This window comes from Pan troglodytes, chromosome 1 (genome assembly GCF_028858775.2).
Source record: "Pan troglodytes isolate AG18354 chromosome 1, NHGRI_mPanTro3-v2.0_pri, whole genome shotgun sequence".
In the NCBI taxonomy this organism is placed as follows: domain Eukaryota; kingdom Metazoa; phylum Chordata; class Mammalia; order Primates; family Hominidae; genus Pan; species Pan troglodytes.
The window spans coordinates 9,052,110-9,069,111 of record NC_072398.2 but is presented as its reverse complement, the minus strand read 5'-3'; the positions used below and the strand labels follow the sequence as shown (position 1 = coordinate 9,069,111).

Sequence of the window (17,002 nt, the reverse complement as noted above, 5' to 3'; positions counted from 1 at the left end):
GTGGCAGGAATTTTCAAAAAAGCTCATGGTTTTGAAGGAGAATAAATCATCTGGAAGTGTTCATGGGGAACAAGGATGTTACCCACATTTTTTGCCTCAAATGTGAAGAATTTGACTTAAAATGCCTCCACCTGGCCGGGCGTGGTGGCTCACACCTGGAGTCCCAGCACTTTGGGAGGCTGAGGTGGGTGGATCATGAGGTCAGGAGTTCGAGACCAGCCTGGCCAACATGGTGAAATCTCCTCTCTACTAAAGATACAAAAAATTAGCCGGGTGTGGTGGCGCATGCCTGTAATCCCGGCTACTCAGGAGGCTGAGGCAGGAGAATTGCTTGAACCTGGGAGGCGGAGGTTGCAGTGAGCCAAGATCATGCCATTGCACTCCAGCCTAGGCGACAGGGCGAGACTCCATCTCAAAAAAAAAAAAAAAAAAGTGCCTCCACCTAAGACGATTGCAGGGCGAGGATATCCTCAAGGGAAAGCCTAGTTATCACTAAAGAAGGAGGTGAAGTTTCTTTAGAGAGAGGTTGGGCCTGGGGTTCTCAGCCTGGGGTTATTTTTGCCCCCTGGCCCAGGAGACATTTGGCAATGTCTGGAGACATTTTGGGCTGTTACAGCTGGGGGCGAGGTGGCTGTGCTACCGCCATCCAGTAGTAATGGCCAAGGATGCTGCTAAAAGCACAGGATAATTTCCCCACTACCGCTAAACACGGAAATACCAGGCCCAGGGTGATGATAGGGTTGTGGTACGGAGATCCTTGATTAAGGATTTCGGGGCATATGCTTTCATGGAAGTAGAGTTCCAGCAGGTCATCATTTTCTATCCTCCACACTGTTCTGGAACTCCTTTGATAATTTTTGGCTGGATATGCACGTACACATTTACCTTCAGTCACACACATGCAAGATCCTGCTGACCTTATTTTTTGTTACATACATTATCTGAGTGGTAGGAAAGAATTAGTCTTAGGGCTATTTTCAGTAATTCGGTAACATGAATACAACAATATACTGTTATGATAATTAATCACTTGAGAATTGAGGGATGCCATTTCCTAGATATTTAGTTCCAGTTAGATGCAGGCAAACTGAAGTTCTATAGGGGAAAAATTTTTCATTTCCCCTCCAAAAAATCCTGGGAGACCAAGGAATGTTCTCTAATGACCAGAAGAAATGGAGAAAATAGAGAGACCTCTTGTGTCCTGCTTTGTCACTCGAAATATCAAAGGCAGCTTTTGAGATTAGTTTTGTTTTATAGACAGAAATAGGAAGAGGCATAACAATTGCATGACTAGTATCCTGGTAGAATGGAACATTTATACATTTGAAATGTAGTTATTGTAACTGAAGTATAGACTTGGCCTGGTTTTGCAAAGCCTGGAGCTAAGAATGGTTTTTACATGTTCAAAATTGCTCAAAACAAAATTAAACCAGTGAAAAATATGCGACAGAGACCTTACGTGTGGCTCATAAAGCCTAAAATACTTACTATTTGGCCCTTTACATAAAAAGTTTGATGGTATAGACTGATAAATCATTTCCAGTTCTGACTATGATATGAATGAATCTATCACAGAATCATAGCATTGTATTTATTCAGAAATCCTGAAAATATTTATTGATGCTTTTTATGTGCAAGTGGCCAAGTTTGCAAGATAGATGCTGGCCATCAGCAAGTTTATATGTCAGTGAGGAAGGTCAACTTTAAACGAATGATTGCATAACTAATTAGATAAAATAATTAATTACACAAAGAAACTATGAAGGGTTCCAAAAGAGCATGGAAGGGGATTACTGACGACTTTTCTGGATAACAGTTGATCTAAATTTGAAGAAAGAATCTGCTAATTAGAAGGAGGAGCAATTGTGGCCCTGGAAGGGACCCTAGAGATTTTCCATTTCCTCTGATGAAAGTTTGTGAATGCAAAACAAGCTACATAAATGTTTGAAAGTTAAAGAGCTAGGCCAGGCACGGTGTTTTATGCCTGTAATCCCAGCACTTTGGGAGGCTGAGGTAGGCAGATCATTTGAGGTCAGGAGTTTAAGACCAGCCTGACCAACATGGTGAAACCCCATTTCTACTAAAACTACAAAAAAAATTAGCTGGACATGGTGGTGCATGCCTGTAGTCCCAGCTACTTGGGAGGCTGAGGCAGGAGAATCGCTTGAACCCGGGAGGCGGAGGTTGCAGTGAGCCGAGACCGCGCCACTGCATGGGTGACAGCGAAAGTCTATCTCAAAAGAAAAAAAATGTGTCAGAAAAAATTAAGGCCTATAGCTATGACTCTGCACTCTCGCTAACATTAGAACCAACTGACAACCAGTAGAAAACTGATGCCTGAGCCCGGCTTCCAGCAATTCTGTTCTCCCCAGGTGATCCTCAGTTTCAGCCAAGATTGAGAACCCCTGGGCTAGGTGGACCCGGCCCTCTAGGATCCTCAGCCAGTGTCTTATTTTTTTTATTTTTATTTTTATTTTTTGAGACGGAGTCTTGCTCTGTCGCTAGGCTGGAGTGCAGTGGCGCGATCTTGGCTCACTGCAAGCTCCGTCTCCCGGGTTCAAGTGATTCTCTTGCCTCAGCCTCCCAAGTAGCTGGGACTACAGGCGCCGGCCAGCAAGCCTGGCTAATTTTTTTTGTTTTGTTTTTTGTATTTTTAGTAGAGACGGGGTTTCACCGTGTTAACCAGGATGGTCTTGATCTCCTGACCTCGTGATCCGCCAGCCTCGGCCTCCCAAAGTGCTGGGATTACGGGGGTGAGCCACTGCGCCTGGCCCAGTGTCTTCTTATTATGCCTCTCTTGCCTTTTTTTAGGGAAATAGTAAAAAAAAAAAAAAAAAGTCCTTAAGTTCAGACCTATGCTAGAGTTATATTTCTGAGGAGCATCTGAGAGAAATGTGAATTTTTATCCCTTTTCTGGGTGACTTATTTTTATTTTGCTGGCCAGCTCTCTTCACTTCTTGTGGGTTGGTGCCTTTGCCTGCCTCTGTCTCTTCATTCTCTGTCCCCGCCATGATGGACACTGTGAATGTCAGTCACTGATATTTCTGAGTCTAAATGGCGGCATGATGCGTTACGAACTGCTTCCTTCGAGAACCATCTGCAATTAAATTCAAGCGGTTTAGCCTTTTGGATCCAAAATTTATTTATTTATTTATTATTTTTTGAGACAGAGGTTCACTCTTGTTGCCCAGGCCGGAGTGCAATGGCGTGATCGCGGCTCACTGCAACCTCTGCCTCCTGGGTTCAAGCGATTCTCCTGTCTCAGCCTCCTGAGTAGCTGGGATTATAGGCACCCACCACCACGGCTGGTTAATTATTTATTTATTTATTTATTTATTTATTTGAGATGGAGTTTCGCTCTTGTCTCCCAGGCTAGAGTGCAATGGTGCGATCTCGGCTCACTGCAACCTCCGCCACCCAGCTTCAAGCTCCGCCACCCAGGTTCAAGCAATTCTCTTGCCTCAGCCTCCCAAGTAACTGGGATTAAGGAGCCCACCACCACGCCTGGCTATTTTTTGTATTTTTAATAGAGACGGGGTTTTGCCATGTTGGCCAGGCTGGTCTTGAACTCCTGACCTCAGGTGATCCACCTGCCTCAGCCTCCCAAAGTGCTGGGATTACAGGTGTGAGCCACCATGTCTGGCCTTGGATCCAAATTTAAATCCAAAATTGGATTTACCAATTAAATCCAAAAGGGAGCTGAGTGAGGTGGTGTGTGCCAGTAGCTCTAGCTACTTGGGAGGCTGAGGCAGGAGGATGGCTTGAGCCCAGGAGTTTGAGGTAAGCTTTAGCAACATAGTGAGACCTCATGTCTATTAAAGAAAAAAAATCTGAGCTGGGCGTGGTGGCTCACACCTATAAATCTAGCCCCTCAGGAGGCTTAGGTGGGGGGATTGCTTGAGCCCAAGAGTTCAAGGCCAGCCTGGGCAACATAGCAAGACCCTATCTGAATTAAAAATCTTAGATGGAAGCTGTATAGCCCATAACTTCGCCTGTTGTCTTTTGAGGCAGGAGGTATTTAGGGGGATGAGAGAGCAAACCAGTTCTGCAGTTTTTTATGTGGCAACTCTGGCCTCAGACTACAGAGCTTTTCTCCTAGCTTGAGAGGCTCCTTTCTGCGCTGTCAGTAGCCTTGGAAACGGTGTTGTTCCCTGGCAGTGTTTACCCAGCCGCTGTCCCCTGGCGAGTTCAGAGCCAGGTGATTGGCAGTGCTCCCTCTTAATGACTGTGTTTCATCTGCAGGGCGAACGCTGTTGGAGAAGCTGTTCAGCCAGCAGGAGAACGGGCCTCCAGAAGAAGCAGAGAAGTTTTGCTCCCGGATCATTGCCATGGGTCTTCTCCTTCCTTTTAGTGATTGCTTCAGGGAACCGTGTAATCAGAATGCCCAGACGAATGCAGCTTCGTTTGATGTAAGTAGGAGAATTCACTTCTGTCCGTGAGGCAGATTTGCTGTGGAAATAGCAGCTACGATGTGTATCTGCCCAGTCACCCTATAATCTAAAAACAACATGTGATTCAAGCATTTTTTTTCCTTAGCTGCTCAACAGCTCAGGATGTCTGTTTGTACACTAAAAAAAAAAAAAAAAAAAAAAAAAAAGAAAGAAAAAAAACTAGCGTATTAAGTACATTTGCCAAACCTCCTTTTCTTGACAGATGGTCACTCAAGAGTTCTCTAACCTGCTTTAATCAACGATGATTTTAAAAATTGATTTCTAAATTATTTTTAATTGTAAAATACAGACAACATAAAATTTATCATTGTAACCATTTTTAAATGTACCGCTTAGTGGCATCAAATACATTGACGTGGTTGTGCATCCACCACCACCATCCATCTTTAGAACTCTTTTTTATCATCCAAAATAAACCCTGTACCCATTAAACAACAACTCCCCATCCTCCTCTTTCCCCAAGCCCCTGGCAACCACCATTCTCTTTCTGTCTCTATGAATCTGACTACGCTAGGTAGCTCATATAAGTGGAATTATACAGTATTTGTCCTTTTTGTTTCTGGCTTATTTCACTTAGCATAATGTCCTTGAGATTCATCCATGTTGGAGCATGTGTCAGAATGTCCTTCCCTTTTAAGGCTGAATAATATTCCATTGTATGTATATGTTGCATTTTGTTTATCCGTTCGTCCATCAATGGACATGTGGGTTGTTTCCACCTTTCGCCATAATGCTGCTGTGAATATGGGTTCATAATGAGTGAATAATGCTGCTATGAACATGAGTACAAATACCTCTTCAAGACCCTGTAATCAGCGATGATTCTAAAGTGGCTGTAAGTCCATATGTATGACTTGGCTGGTCGTAGGCATTCCTTCAGAAGCAGCTCCCCGGAGCACAGTTATTCTTCCCAGTGGGCCGGAGGTTTCCACGGGCCCTACAATGCTATTTTGTGCGTTCCTAACTCACGTATGTGTGAAGTACGGACGTGAAGCAGCGTTGTCTGCTTCATCCCCAGCTCCCATTCACCAAGAGAGTTAATACTGTACAACAGTAATTCACCAGGCATATTCACAATTCATAACGAATATGAGCACAGCTGGATTCTCATTGTCAAGGCAGAGTATTGCCAATCATTCTCAGGTGTGTGGTATGTGTGTGGCGTTGGTTGGGATGAGTACACCTCTAAAACCCAGATGTGTAAGAATTCTCATGGATGAAATTCTCATAACAAAATTGAAGGTTGGCTCACTTGTGCAGAGCCCAGGATTTTTAGTTGAGGATAATGATTTTTCTTTTTTTTTTGAAACGTAGTCTCACTCTGTTCCCCAGGCTGGAGTGCAGTGGCACTATCTTGACACACTGCAACCTCCACCTCCCGAGTTCAAGCGATTCTCCTGCCTCAGCCTCTTGAGTAACTGGGATTACAGGTGCGCACCACTATGCCCGGCTAATTTTTGTATTTTTAGTAGAGACGGGGTTTCACCATGTTGTTCAGGCTGTTCTTGAACTCCTGACCTCGTGATCCACCTGCCCCGGCCCCCCAAAGTGCTGGGATTACAGGCGTGAGCCACTGCGCCCGGCCGTGGTTTTTCATCATATGGGTTAGTTACTTTGTTTTGTTGCTGCCAACAGTGCTCTCTTATCAGCCTTCTTCGATATATAGGAATAAAATAATGATGAGCTTTAAAGACAATGACAAAGCCCCAGCTGAGGTCAAGATACGATAATAAATAATAAAGTGTCTATATCTGCCTGTTCACTTTGCTTCCTCTTCTTTACCCATTACAGCCTGCAGTCTTCCTCAATCTTCCTTTAGTATTAAGAAAATAAATCACATAAAATATTCAGAGATCTTCTTGATTCTTGATGCTTCCCATTTGAAAGAAAATTCCCCATGTTTTGCTGTGACTTGTGAAGTTTCCTTCCTGAGATTTGTTTACATTTTTCCTGCTGCAATTTTTTAAAATGACATTGCAGCTAATCGCTGCTAGGTAGATCTCTTTCTCTTATGGGAAAAAATGTATAACTTAAATGTTTTCCTCCCTTCTCTTGTATGACAGGTCTGTGTTATTGTAGAGGCAGAACGCTAGAATGATGGTGTGTTAAATGTTATAGAGCTCAGTTCTAGAAGATATATTGATTTGGCAAGTTGGAACTATAATTAGTATAGTGCAGGCAAAGGCAAACACTAGCCATGTCTAGCACTTGCTTTTTGATTCAAACTGTTCCCAAGTTAACGGCATTTTCCTCCCTTAAAGCCCAGAAGTGAACAGTCTTGCCAGTAGATAAATGTAGAATTGGATAAACAGAAAAGAATAGGGTAATCCTATTTCTTTCTCTCTTTTTTTTTAAAATCAACTAACCTGGTTGTTTCTTATACTCACTTCACTCCATCCTTGTGTTAGAGACTAGTAACTCTTCCCCGTCATCTTATTTTGGAGGGCAGCTGGGTGTGGCATTGAGCATGAAAAACAACAGAGGAATAAAATCCCTTAATGTTGTGTGAAGGCATTTCCTCAGAATCGGGAATTTCTTTCCTTCAACTTGGGGTGATTGCGTTTGGCCTTCCTTTATTCATTGGCTCTGTACAACCTCTCTACTCCCCCATCAAAGTGAACGTAAAACAAGAAAATTAAAGATACTCTTGTATGAAATGTTATGCCCTATACTTAAATAGCAGCTCAGTAACAGAACTATGCGTTTATTGGATGCGCAGTCAAGGAGTTTCTTGAAAACCAGAGAGGGTGACGATATAACAATACGGGGGGTTCTGAGGACTGGGGTGTCAATGAGGGATGAGGAAGAATGTGCTTATCTATGGGGAGAGAAATTTTCGATAATTAGTCTCTCTGCTGATTTCCAGAAAATAGCTCTTGGGGACATTTCTAACTAACAATCCTCTTGAGGTCAGTTGCCCTTCGAGACAGAACATGCTGTGGGAATAATGTCATAACTGGCACCCTTCCTACCTCCCCCCCCCACTTTGTTCCCTTCCCTGATGGGTTCCTCTCCCCCACCTCCTTATCCTCTCCGTTCTCATCTTTGCACTTATGTATGCAATTACCGCAATAAAGATCTTCAGTTTGGGGCTCTTCACTGATGTAGTTTATGTATTAGCCTACTTGACTCAACCCTTCTGATTTTGTTTTATGTTATTTTATACAATTTTAGGGCCTAACATTTTGCTTTATCGAGTGTTATAGAAAGTATGAAAAGACTTCACATTTTCTCTTACATTTTAACACGATTAAGATGTCAAGAACTTTAAAAGACAAAGATGGCTTTGAGGGATGCTGTTAATTCATTCACAGATTTTTACCAAATATATTCATTCTAGAAGCCAGGCAGTGTTTTAGGCTCTGGAGATGTGTTAGTGAGTAAGAGAATGTGTTCTGTTGAAATGTGTTTCCTATTCAAAATGGAGAGAGACAGATTTTTTTTCAAAATGCATAGGCTAATTAATTGCTCTCAGATTCTAATAAGTGATATGAAGGAACACAGGACCAACAGGATGGAGTGAATGGCGTGGGGGTAGGATGAGCGCAGAGGGGAGCCTGTGAGATGGGGTCTGTGGGAAGGCCATTCCAGGCAGCTCCCAGGGCAAGTCCAAAGGGCCTTGGAAGAGCACAGACATGACTCAGAGGAAGCTGGGGCTTCAGGAGATGAGGACAGCAAGGGCTCAGGCCACAGCACAGGCAGGGTCTGGAAAGCCGTGGAAGGAATATGGCTTTTTTTTTTTTTTTGAAACGGAGTCTCGCTCTATTGCCTAGGCTGGAGCAAGATCAGAGGCATGATCTTGGCTCACTGCATCCTCCGCCTCCTGGGTTCAAGCAATTTCTAGCTAGTTTTTGTATTTTTAATAGAGACAGGGTTTCGCCATGTTGGCCAGGCTGGTCTTGAACTCCTGACCTCAAGTGATCTGCTACGTCGGCCTCTTAAAGTGCTAGGATTACAGGCATGAGCCACCATACCTGGCTTTTTTTTTTTTTTTTTTTTAATGGGAGCTTTTGGGAGGTTTTATGCAGGGGAAGAACATATTTGCCTTATATTTCATGTGGATCACCTGGCCTGGTCTTGGTTTGCTTGTTGTGGTGGTGGTTGTTTTTGAGACAGGGTCTTGCTGTGTTGCCCAGGTTGGAGAGTAGTAGCGCAATCACGGCTCACTGCAGTCTCGATCTCCTGGGCTCAAGCGATCCTTCCACCTCACCCTTCCAAGTAGCTGGGACTACAGGCATGAGCCACCATGCCCAGCTAATTTTTTAAGTTGTTGTTATAGACAGGGTCTCACTGTGTTGTCCCAAGTTGGTCTTGAACTCCTTGGGTCAAGCAGTCCTCCTGCCTTGGCCTCCCAAAGTGCTGGGATTATAGGCATAAGCCACCATGCCCGGCCCCCAGCCTGCTCTTTGAATGATTGAGTGTAGGCAGGCGCAGAAGTAGAAGCAGGAAGGCAGGTGGGATATGGCAGTAGTTTAGTTCTAGATGGTGGCTGTAGGTTGGGGCAGGACGGTGACAGGGGAGATGAAGACCAGTTAGTAGGTTGGGGTGGATTCTGGAGGTATGGCTGATGGGACTTCTGGTGGGGCAGACATGGCGACAAGAGAACACAAGGAAATCAAGGATGACTTCTTCGTTTGAAGCAGCTGGGTGGATGGTTGTGCCATTCACTGAGGTAGAGAAGACAGCTGCATTTTGGGAGGAGGATATAAGGATAGAACTGCTAGCAAGAGAAAACAGGGATCATACTAATGCTTGCTACTTGGCAGATTATATTGTTGACTTGTAGATCGTGGTATATTTCAGTGGTCTGAGGCTAGGCTTCTTTGTGTATTTGGAACCTACTCTAGTCATTTCTCTCATGCCATTTTCCAAATGAGATCCCTTTTTCTGGGTCATATGCATATTTTCCAGCCAACCACACTTATCTTACATAATTGTTGATTATTCATTAACAAGCTCTTCTAGGATTTCTTTAATCCTAACTGTGGCATATATTATATGATCTACTTACATCACCAAGAGTTAAGCAAGTTTACTTGGCCCAAGCATTTTTGTAGGGGTAGGTGATTCTAAATCTACTTAATCCTTCATGAGCTTATCTTTAAACGTCTGCCTAGCAGGATATTTTTGGATGCATGTTTTTGATTGCTGGACTTGTTTGGGTTTGGCAGATCTGCTGATTTTGCTAAACATGTGGTGATCCCATGCTCACCAGATGGGCAAGAGCTCCTTGATATGTATGTAAATGGACATCGGTTTGGATGAATATGTGAGCGAAGCTAAAATTAAAGACAAGGAAGACATAAAAATTCAGGTTAAAAAGAAACCCAAGAAACAAGATCTTGAACCTGTTGAAAGATGAAGCCGTTAATCAAAACCAACAGCAGCCAGTCCCGGAAAACTAATGAAATATGTTCTACTCATTGTTACCGTAGACAAAAAGAAGACTTAAGTGGACAAACAGAAATTATTATTTGCATTTGAATTCATTTTTTTTTCTTTTTTGAGACAGAGTCTCATTATGCTGCCCAGGCTGGAGTGCAGTGGCGCAATCTTGGCTTACTGCAACCTCCGCTTCTTGGGTTCAAGGGATTCACCTGCCTCAGCCTCCTAAGTAGCTGGGATTATAGGTAGGCGCCACCATGCCAAGCTAATTTTTGTATTTTTAGTAGTGATGAGGTTTTACCATGTTGGCCAGCCTGGTCTTGAACTCCTGACCTCAGGTGATCCACCTGCTTTGGCCTCCCAAAGTGCTGGGATTATAGGTGTGAGCCACCTAGCGCAGCCTTGAATTCATTTTTTTTTCCAGAGCAGGAAAAACATTTTAATGCTATTTAGTCAAGCCCACACAGATCTTTTCCTGAGAAGCAACAAAAGCCTTGCCACATCTTTCAGCTCTAAGAGAATATAGATATACATATATATTTTTTGCTGTATATTTATTTTTGAAACGTTGTGTACAGTATCAACTTTCAAAGTTGTTTTTATTTTAAAGATGGTATTAAGATGATACTTAATTTTTTCAGACCAACTTTAACAATTATTTTAGCTGATGATTTTGTTTACCAAAATTTATATAAGCTGTGTGGACTTGCTGTATGTTAATGCCGGCTGATGCCTTTTTTTTTTTTTTTTTTTGAGATGGAGTCTCTGTCACCCAGGCTGGAGTACAGTGGTGTGATCTCTACTCACTGCAGCCTCCGCCTCCCAGGTTCATGCAATTCTTCTGCCTCAGCCTCCTGAGTAGCTGGGACTATAGGCACATACCACCATGGCCAGCTAATTTTTGTATTTTTAGTAGAGATGGGGTTTGGCCATGTTGCCCAAGCTGGTCTCGAACTCCTGACCTCAAGTGATCCACCCACCTCAGCCTCCCAAAGTGCTGGAATTACACGCGTGAGCCACCACGCCCAGCCACCATTATTGACATTGCTCTTGCCTTCTGGCGGTCACGCATGAGGATTTAGCTCCTTTATACTCCTTCCTTGTCTCTCCCTATTCCTTCTAATATAATTAATATTGCTATTTTGAGTTTCTCTTTCATAATACTTCTTTGAATTTTAAATAATATGCTTATGATTTTTTGATATTGTTTCATCAAATTCAGATCATATCTCTTGCCACCCCACTCACTGTGTAATAGTTACACTATTAGTGTCTCTACTTTTGCCTTCATTTAGTCTGAGCCCTGTTTACCTCCCAGCTTCTACCAGATACACTTTTATGTTTAGGGTATACTTTTAAGGTTAATAGTTTATCTATAAGTTGAAAAACATATGGATGCTGTGTGAATATTGCACTGCAGAGGCAGATATATTCTGATTTTGTTTCCTTTTCAGTATTCCAATATCGCAACCCCCAGGCCACTCAAACAAGGGTTTTCCTGGGTCAAGTTCAAAAGAATTTTGTGGTTTTATTTATTTATTCATTTATTCATTTATTTATTTATTTATTTATTTATTTTTGAGAAAGAGTCTCACTTAGTCACCCAGGCTGGAGGGCAATGGCGTAATCTCAGCTCACTGCAAACTTCGCCTCCTGGGTTCAGGCTATTCTCCTGCCTCACCCTACTGAGTAGCTGGGATTACAGATGGATGCTACCACGACCGGCTAATTTTTTGTATTTTTAGTAGAAACAGGGTTGCGCTGTGTTGGTCAGGCTGGTCTCTTACTTGTGACCTCAAGAGATCCACCTGCCTCAGCCTTCCAAAATGCTGGGATTACAGGTGTGAGCCACCACTCCCGGCTGAATTCTATGTTTTTAGTAAACAATCACTTGCTCAAAAGTATCCCATATTTAGTTTAGTTTACATTTGGCTTATCCTTTTCTTATACAGGGAACTCCCATCCAGCACAGCAAAGTTTTCGACTGCCTCTTTCTTTTTTGGGTGAAGAAACATAGCTTTTCCCCCTGTATTCTCAATATTTTTTATTTTTCAGCTCATTATTGCCATTTCATGGAATTCTTAAATTCTTTCTCTTCTAATTTAGGTCAGGTTCTTCGTATTTAATTATGACTTCCGCTTGTATTTCTCAGCTCCCCCTTTCCCTTACAACACCTATCCCCTTTGTGTTCCTGTTATTAGGAACACAAAGATGAAAAGAAAGGTTCTATCCTGAACTGGCTTACGATTCACTTTAAAGAAATAAACACACGGAAGTAAATTATTGGAACTTAGTGGTTGAAGTGGGCTCCACAGTCAAAGTGTCCAGGATTTCTCAACTATGCTGCAAGCTTAGGTAAATGCCTAGATTTCTGAAAGTTTATTTCTTCTTGGGTAAAATGAGGAATAAATATAGTAGTTTCTGAGTGAGAGGAAAGTATGGATACGAATAAAGCATTTTGCACACTACAGGCATATAGTAAGTGTTCAATGCCCTTTGCCTGTTACCATGGGTCACAATCGTGTTTAGGCTCCAGGTGGAGATATAATACAAGGAGCAAAGGGGAAGGTTTTTAACTGGGTCTCCTTGATAACTCAGGAGATAACACCTGGGGCAAGACCTGAGGAATGCGTAGGAGTTTGCTGTGGGGAACAGCCATGAAAGAAGTCTGTAGGTTGGGTGCGGTGGCTCACACGCCTGTAATCCCAGCACTTTGGGAGGCTGAGGTGGGCAGATCACCTGAGGTCAGGAGTTCGAGACCAGCCTGACCAACATGGTGAAACCCCTGCCTCTACTAAAAATACAAAATTAGCTGGGTGTCTTGACACATGGCTGTAATCCCAGCTACTCAGGAGACTGAGGCATGAGAATCGCTTGAACCCAGGAGGCGGAGGTTGCAGTGAGCCAAGATCGCACTATTGCACTGCAGCCTGGGCAGCAGAGCGAGACTCTGTCTCAAAAAGAAAAAAAAAAAGTCTGTATACTGGGCAGCACATAGAAAGGCACAGGGGTGCCTGTGAGCACAGTTTCTAAGTATTTCCGGAGTATAAATTGGGAGAATGATGCGTAGAAAGGAGACCAGGGATGTAAACAAAGACAACCTGGGGGTGCTTTTGAATAATTTTGAGTAGTTAAGCCATAAACAGATTGGCATTTGTAAAATATCACTGTGGTGGCAGATTGGAGAATGGATTGAAGAAAACTAAAATTAGCATCTGAGTGATCAGAAGAGTGTCTGAACTGAAACAGAGGCAGTGGGATTGGAAAGAGCCAGCTATAGGGAATCTTTAGGATTTAGAACTGACAGGACTTGCCATTTGATTGGATGTGAGGAAGTGGAGTAGATGATTTCTTTGAGTTTCTGGTTCACATTTCTGGGATACTGTACTAAAGAGTTAGAATACTAAAGACGGAACAGATTTCAGAGAGAATGATCATTCTCTTTTGACATCTAGAATTTGTGATTATTTGGGACTTTATGGAGGCTATACCTCAAGGGCAAGGGAACTGATATTGCTGGCATAGACCATAGGTTATATGGTAAAATCATGAGCAAATAAATCTCATAAATTAAGAGAAAGTTGACCAATCAAAAGATTAAAGTTCTTAAGGACAGTGGAGAATAATTAGATGTAGTGAGAATATAGAGAGAATGAATTCATTGGTGGTTGTGGCCAGAGGGAAGGATATTGGTGTTTAAGACTTCAGAGGTGGAGGTGTTCTACTCATTCCAAAGACCAGTCCGTGGTGGAGAGGTAGGCTCGTTGTGATTAGAATTGAGAAGCTCAGGGTGTTGGCTGGGACTTAATGTCCCATAGAATGTAGAAGAGTCAACCTTGAGAAGCAGAGAGAGGACCATGTGGTAAAGTCCTTGACATGTGAAGGCTATACCAAGGAGGTTTGTCAGGGTCTGTGATGAGGAGGGGTAGATGCTGATACCCCTGGGTGATATGGGCTTTGGAAGTGGAGCGGGTTACGCTCAGGATGGACGTGGAATACTCTCTAGATGATCATGGAGGGCTAGATTAGAAGGTCGCGGTATGAGGGAGGATTGGGAAAATCACCTTTCAGGTTCAGTCATCGTTTGGCTTGGATTATCACATTGGCCTTTTCATTACCTTCTTGGGTTTGCCTGTTACTGGTTTCCAGTCCAGACTCCTCAGTCTTGTCTAGTGGTTCTCAATCCAGGGTTATGTTGCCCTACAGAGGACATTTGACAATGTCCAAAGACATTTGGGGTTGTCACTGTGGGGAGAGGGGTGCAACTGGCTTCTAGTAGGTAGAGACTAGGGCACTGCCAAGCATTCTAAATGTACAGGACAACTCCCTCTTTCCCCTAACAAAGAATTACCCAGTGCAAAATGTCAGTAGTGCCAAGGTTGAGAAATCTAGTGATATATGTCTGATCATGTTGTTTTATTTTATTTTTTGAGACAGCGCCTTGCTCTGTCACCCAGGCTGGTGTGCAGTTGGGTGATCACAGCTCACTGCCTGCCTTAACCTCCTGGGCTCAAACATTCCTCTCACTTCAGCCTCCCAAATAGCTGGGATTACAGGCACATGCCACCATGACCAGCTAATTAAAAAAATTTTTTTTTAATAGAGATGGGGTCTCCTTATGTGGCCAAGGCTGGTCTTGATCTCCTGGGCTCAAGTGAGCCTACTGCCTCGGCCTCCCAAAGTGATGGGATGACAGGCATGAAACACCGCACCTGGCCATGTCATTTTAATTGTTTCTCTGTCGGAATAAACTCCAGCTTCTTTGGATCTCCATGGTCTTCCTTCTGCCTTTCAATACTTTCCCACTTCTACCTCTCCTGACCCACTTTCCTTTCCAAACTCTTTTGCCACGCTGAAGTGTTATTGATTTTCCTAATTGTCCATGTCTTCTCTCACTTCTGGGGCTCTGTGGGCACCTCTACTTCTGCTCGCCACTATTATTTCCCAGTTAGCCTCCACTCTTTCCCATAGGATGCTATTCAGAGTTAGATGCCATTCCTTCCCAGACATCTTCTTTAGCCATCTCAGTCTGCATTTTCTCTCTCAAAGGATATATTACACATATTATAATTGTCTATTTACCCTGTAACACCTGAATGCAAATTAAATATTGTGTGAAGGTTCCTTGAACAATGTAATGCTGTGTCCTTGTGTTTACCTGACAGAACTCCCCAGAGTAGTTAGGAGTGGTCTCTAGTCCTAGACTGGATTCTAATTCCATCTTCTCCACCCACTTAAGAGGTGAAAACATTTACCCAAGGTCATTAAAATTTTTCATGTCTAATAATCTCTGGAGTTGTTTTGAAGATTAAATGAGATTAATTTATAAGGCATTTAGCACAAAGTCTAGCACATCATCAATGCTAGGTAATTATTAGTGATTGGTATTTAATATTATTGCCTTTCAAGTTCTTATTACAGAATCAGGCATAACCGTTTAATAAATATGCCTTAATTTTGTAAAGAAGAGAGCTGTAGGAAAGCCATGATGACTGCAGTGAGGAGGAACTGGAGAATCTATTCAGTGAATTGTCTTGAATGATCAAAGGTTGCCTATATTTGATAATCTTGAAAACACTTGGACTGGGTGTGGTGGCTCACACCTGTAATCCCAGCACTTCGGGATTGGGAAGCTGAGGCAGGAGGATCGCTTGAGCCCAGGAGTATGAGACCAGCCTGGGCCACATAGGGAGACTCTGTCTTTACAAAAAATTTAAAAAATTAGCCAGGTGTGGTGGTGCACACCTGTAGTCCCAGCTATTGGAGAGGTGGGAGGATCACTTGAGCCTGGGAGGTTGAGGCTGCAATGAGCTGTGATTGCACCACTGCACTTCAACCTGGGCAATAGAGTGAGACCCTGTCCCACCAAAAAACAAACAACAACAACAAATAAAGAGAGACAGAGAGAAAAAAGAAAACACTTGAAGAGGGAGAAGATGGGAGAAGGGATGGGATCTGGCTGTGTTCTGGAATTAATTTATTAGTCTGGGAGTTGACTCTGTATTGGATCTCTTCTTCTGGGCTTATTGCCATCCTCCTTTCTCAATCCATTTTACTTAATTTTACTGCTATAATTACCACATTCCTTCACCAACCCTCATGCCCCCACATCTTTCTGGATGGAGTGGAAGGGAAATGGAAAGAGTAGGGAAAGCTACGGGGAGGTAACTGCAAATTGTGAAGGGAAATCTGTCATGCCCACTTGGTGTTATGTTCATGACCATCCTGTAGTGACTCCATGCTTTCCCTAGGTCAGTCTGTGGAAGTATTGCACTTGAATATTGACATGCGTTGTGCTTATTTAGCTCTCTGTGTGTATGTGTGCAAGTGTCTGGCATACTTGACAGATAACGTGGCATGGAAGAATGAATCGTTTTGCTTTCCCTAGCACCTCACCAAAGAATAGGGACCTCCATTTCATCTAGAATTCCTAAGACAGGGAGGAACCAGAGAGGGCTGGAGATTGTTTTGCTACACAACATTGCTCTTCTCTTTTCAAAGAGTTCATTTTATTTTCTTGATTGGATAATTTCTTGTGGGGTAAAATCATGGATGGGAACAGTCAATACATATAAATAGGAAGAAATCTGCTTACTGAGTTTTCTGTAAGGGATATTTTCCAATCCAATATTACTTTTTTCTTATGAAGTCAATTTATTTCATAAAGAATATAATAAGTGGATATGTATCCAGAAGTTCCTACTCGATTTCTTTCTTTGAAGGCTGTGCACTTGTTATATGGTTTGAAAAAAATTGCCTCGTATGGGTAACTTTTCTTTTCCACAATATTGATTGTATAGTGGGTTAAATTATGTCCCCTCTGTTTGTAGTCAGATAGTTCAGTGTGAAGTAGAAGGCTTTCAATATATATTTTAAAAATTGTTAATTCTCTGGAATCTATCATTTTAGAAAGGACTTTGTCATGTTTCTTTTTTTCTTTTTTTGAGACGGAGTCTCACTCTGTCACCCAGTTGGAGTGCCGTGGCGCGATCTCGGCTCACTGCAGCCTCCGCCTCCTGGGTTCAAGCGATTCTCGTGTCTCAGCCTTCCGAGTAGCTGGGACTACAGGTGTATGCCACCATGTGCAGCTAATTTTTGTATTTTTAGTAGAGATGGAGTTTTACCATGTTGGCCAGAGGGCCTTGAACTCCTGACCTTAGGTGGTC

The 17,002-nt window shown here is 42.8% G+C and overlaps 1 protein-coding gene across 4 annotated transcripts in view; it reads left to right on the top strand.

Moving 5' to 3' along the window:
* Positions 1-17,002, top strand: part of FMN2 (formin 2) — a 389,598-nt gene that overhangs the window by 28,861 nt on the left and 343,735 nt on the right. For all 4 annotated transcript variants that reach the window (XM_054660803.2, XM_054660802.2, XM_054660798.2 and 1 more), the window contains exon 2: positions 4,243-4,409. In XM_054660803.2, the coding sequence (XP_054516778.1) occupies positions 4,243-4,409 (167 nt within the window). The remainder of the gene's footprint in view (positions 1-4,242; positions 4,410-17,002) is intronic.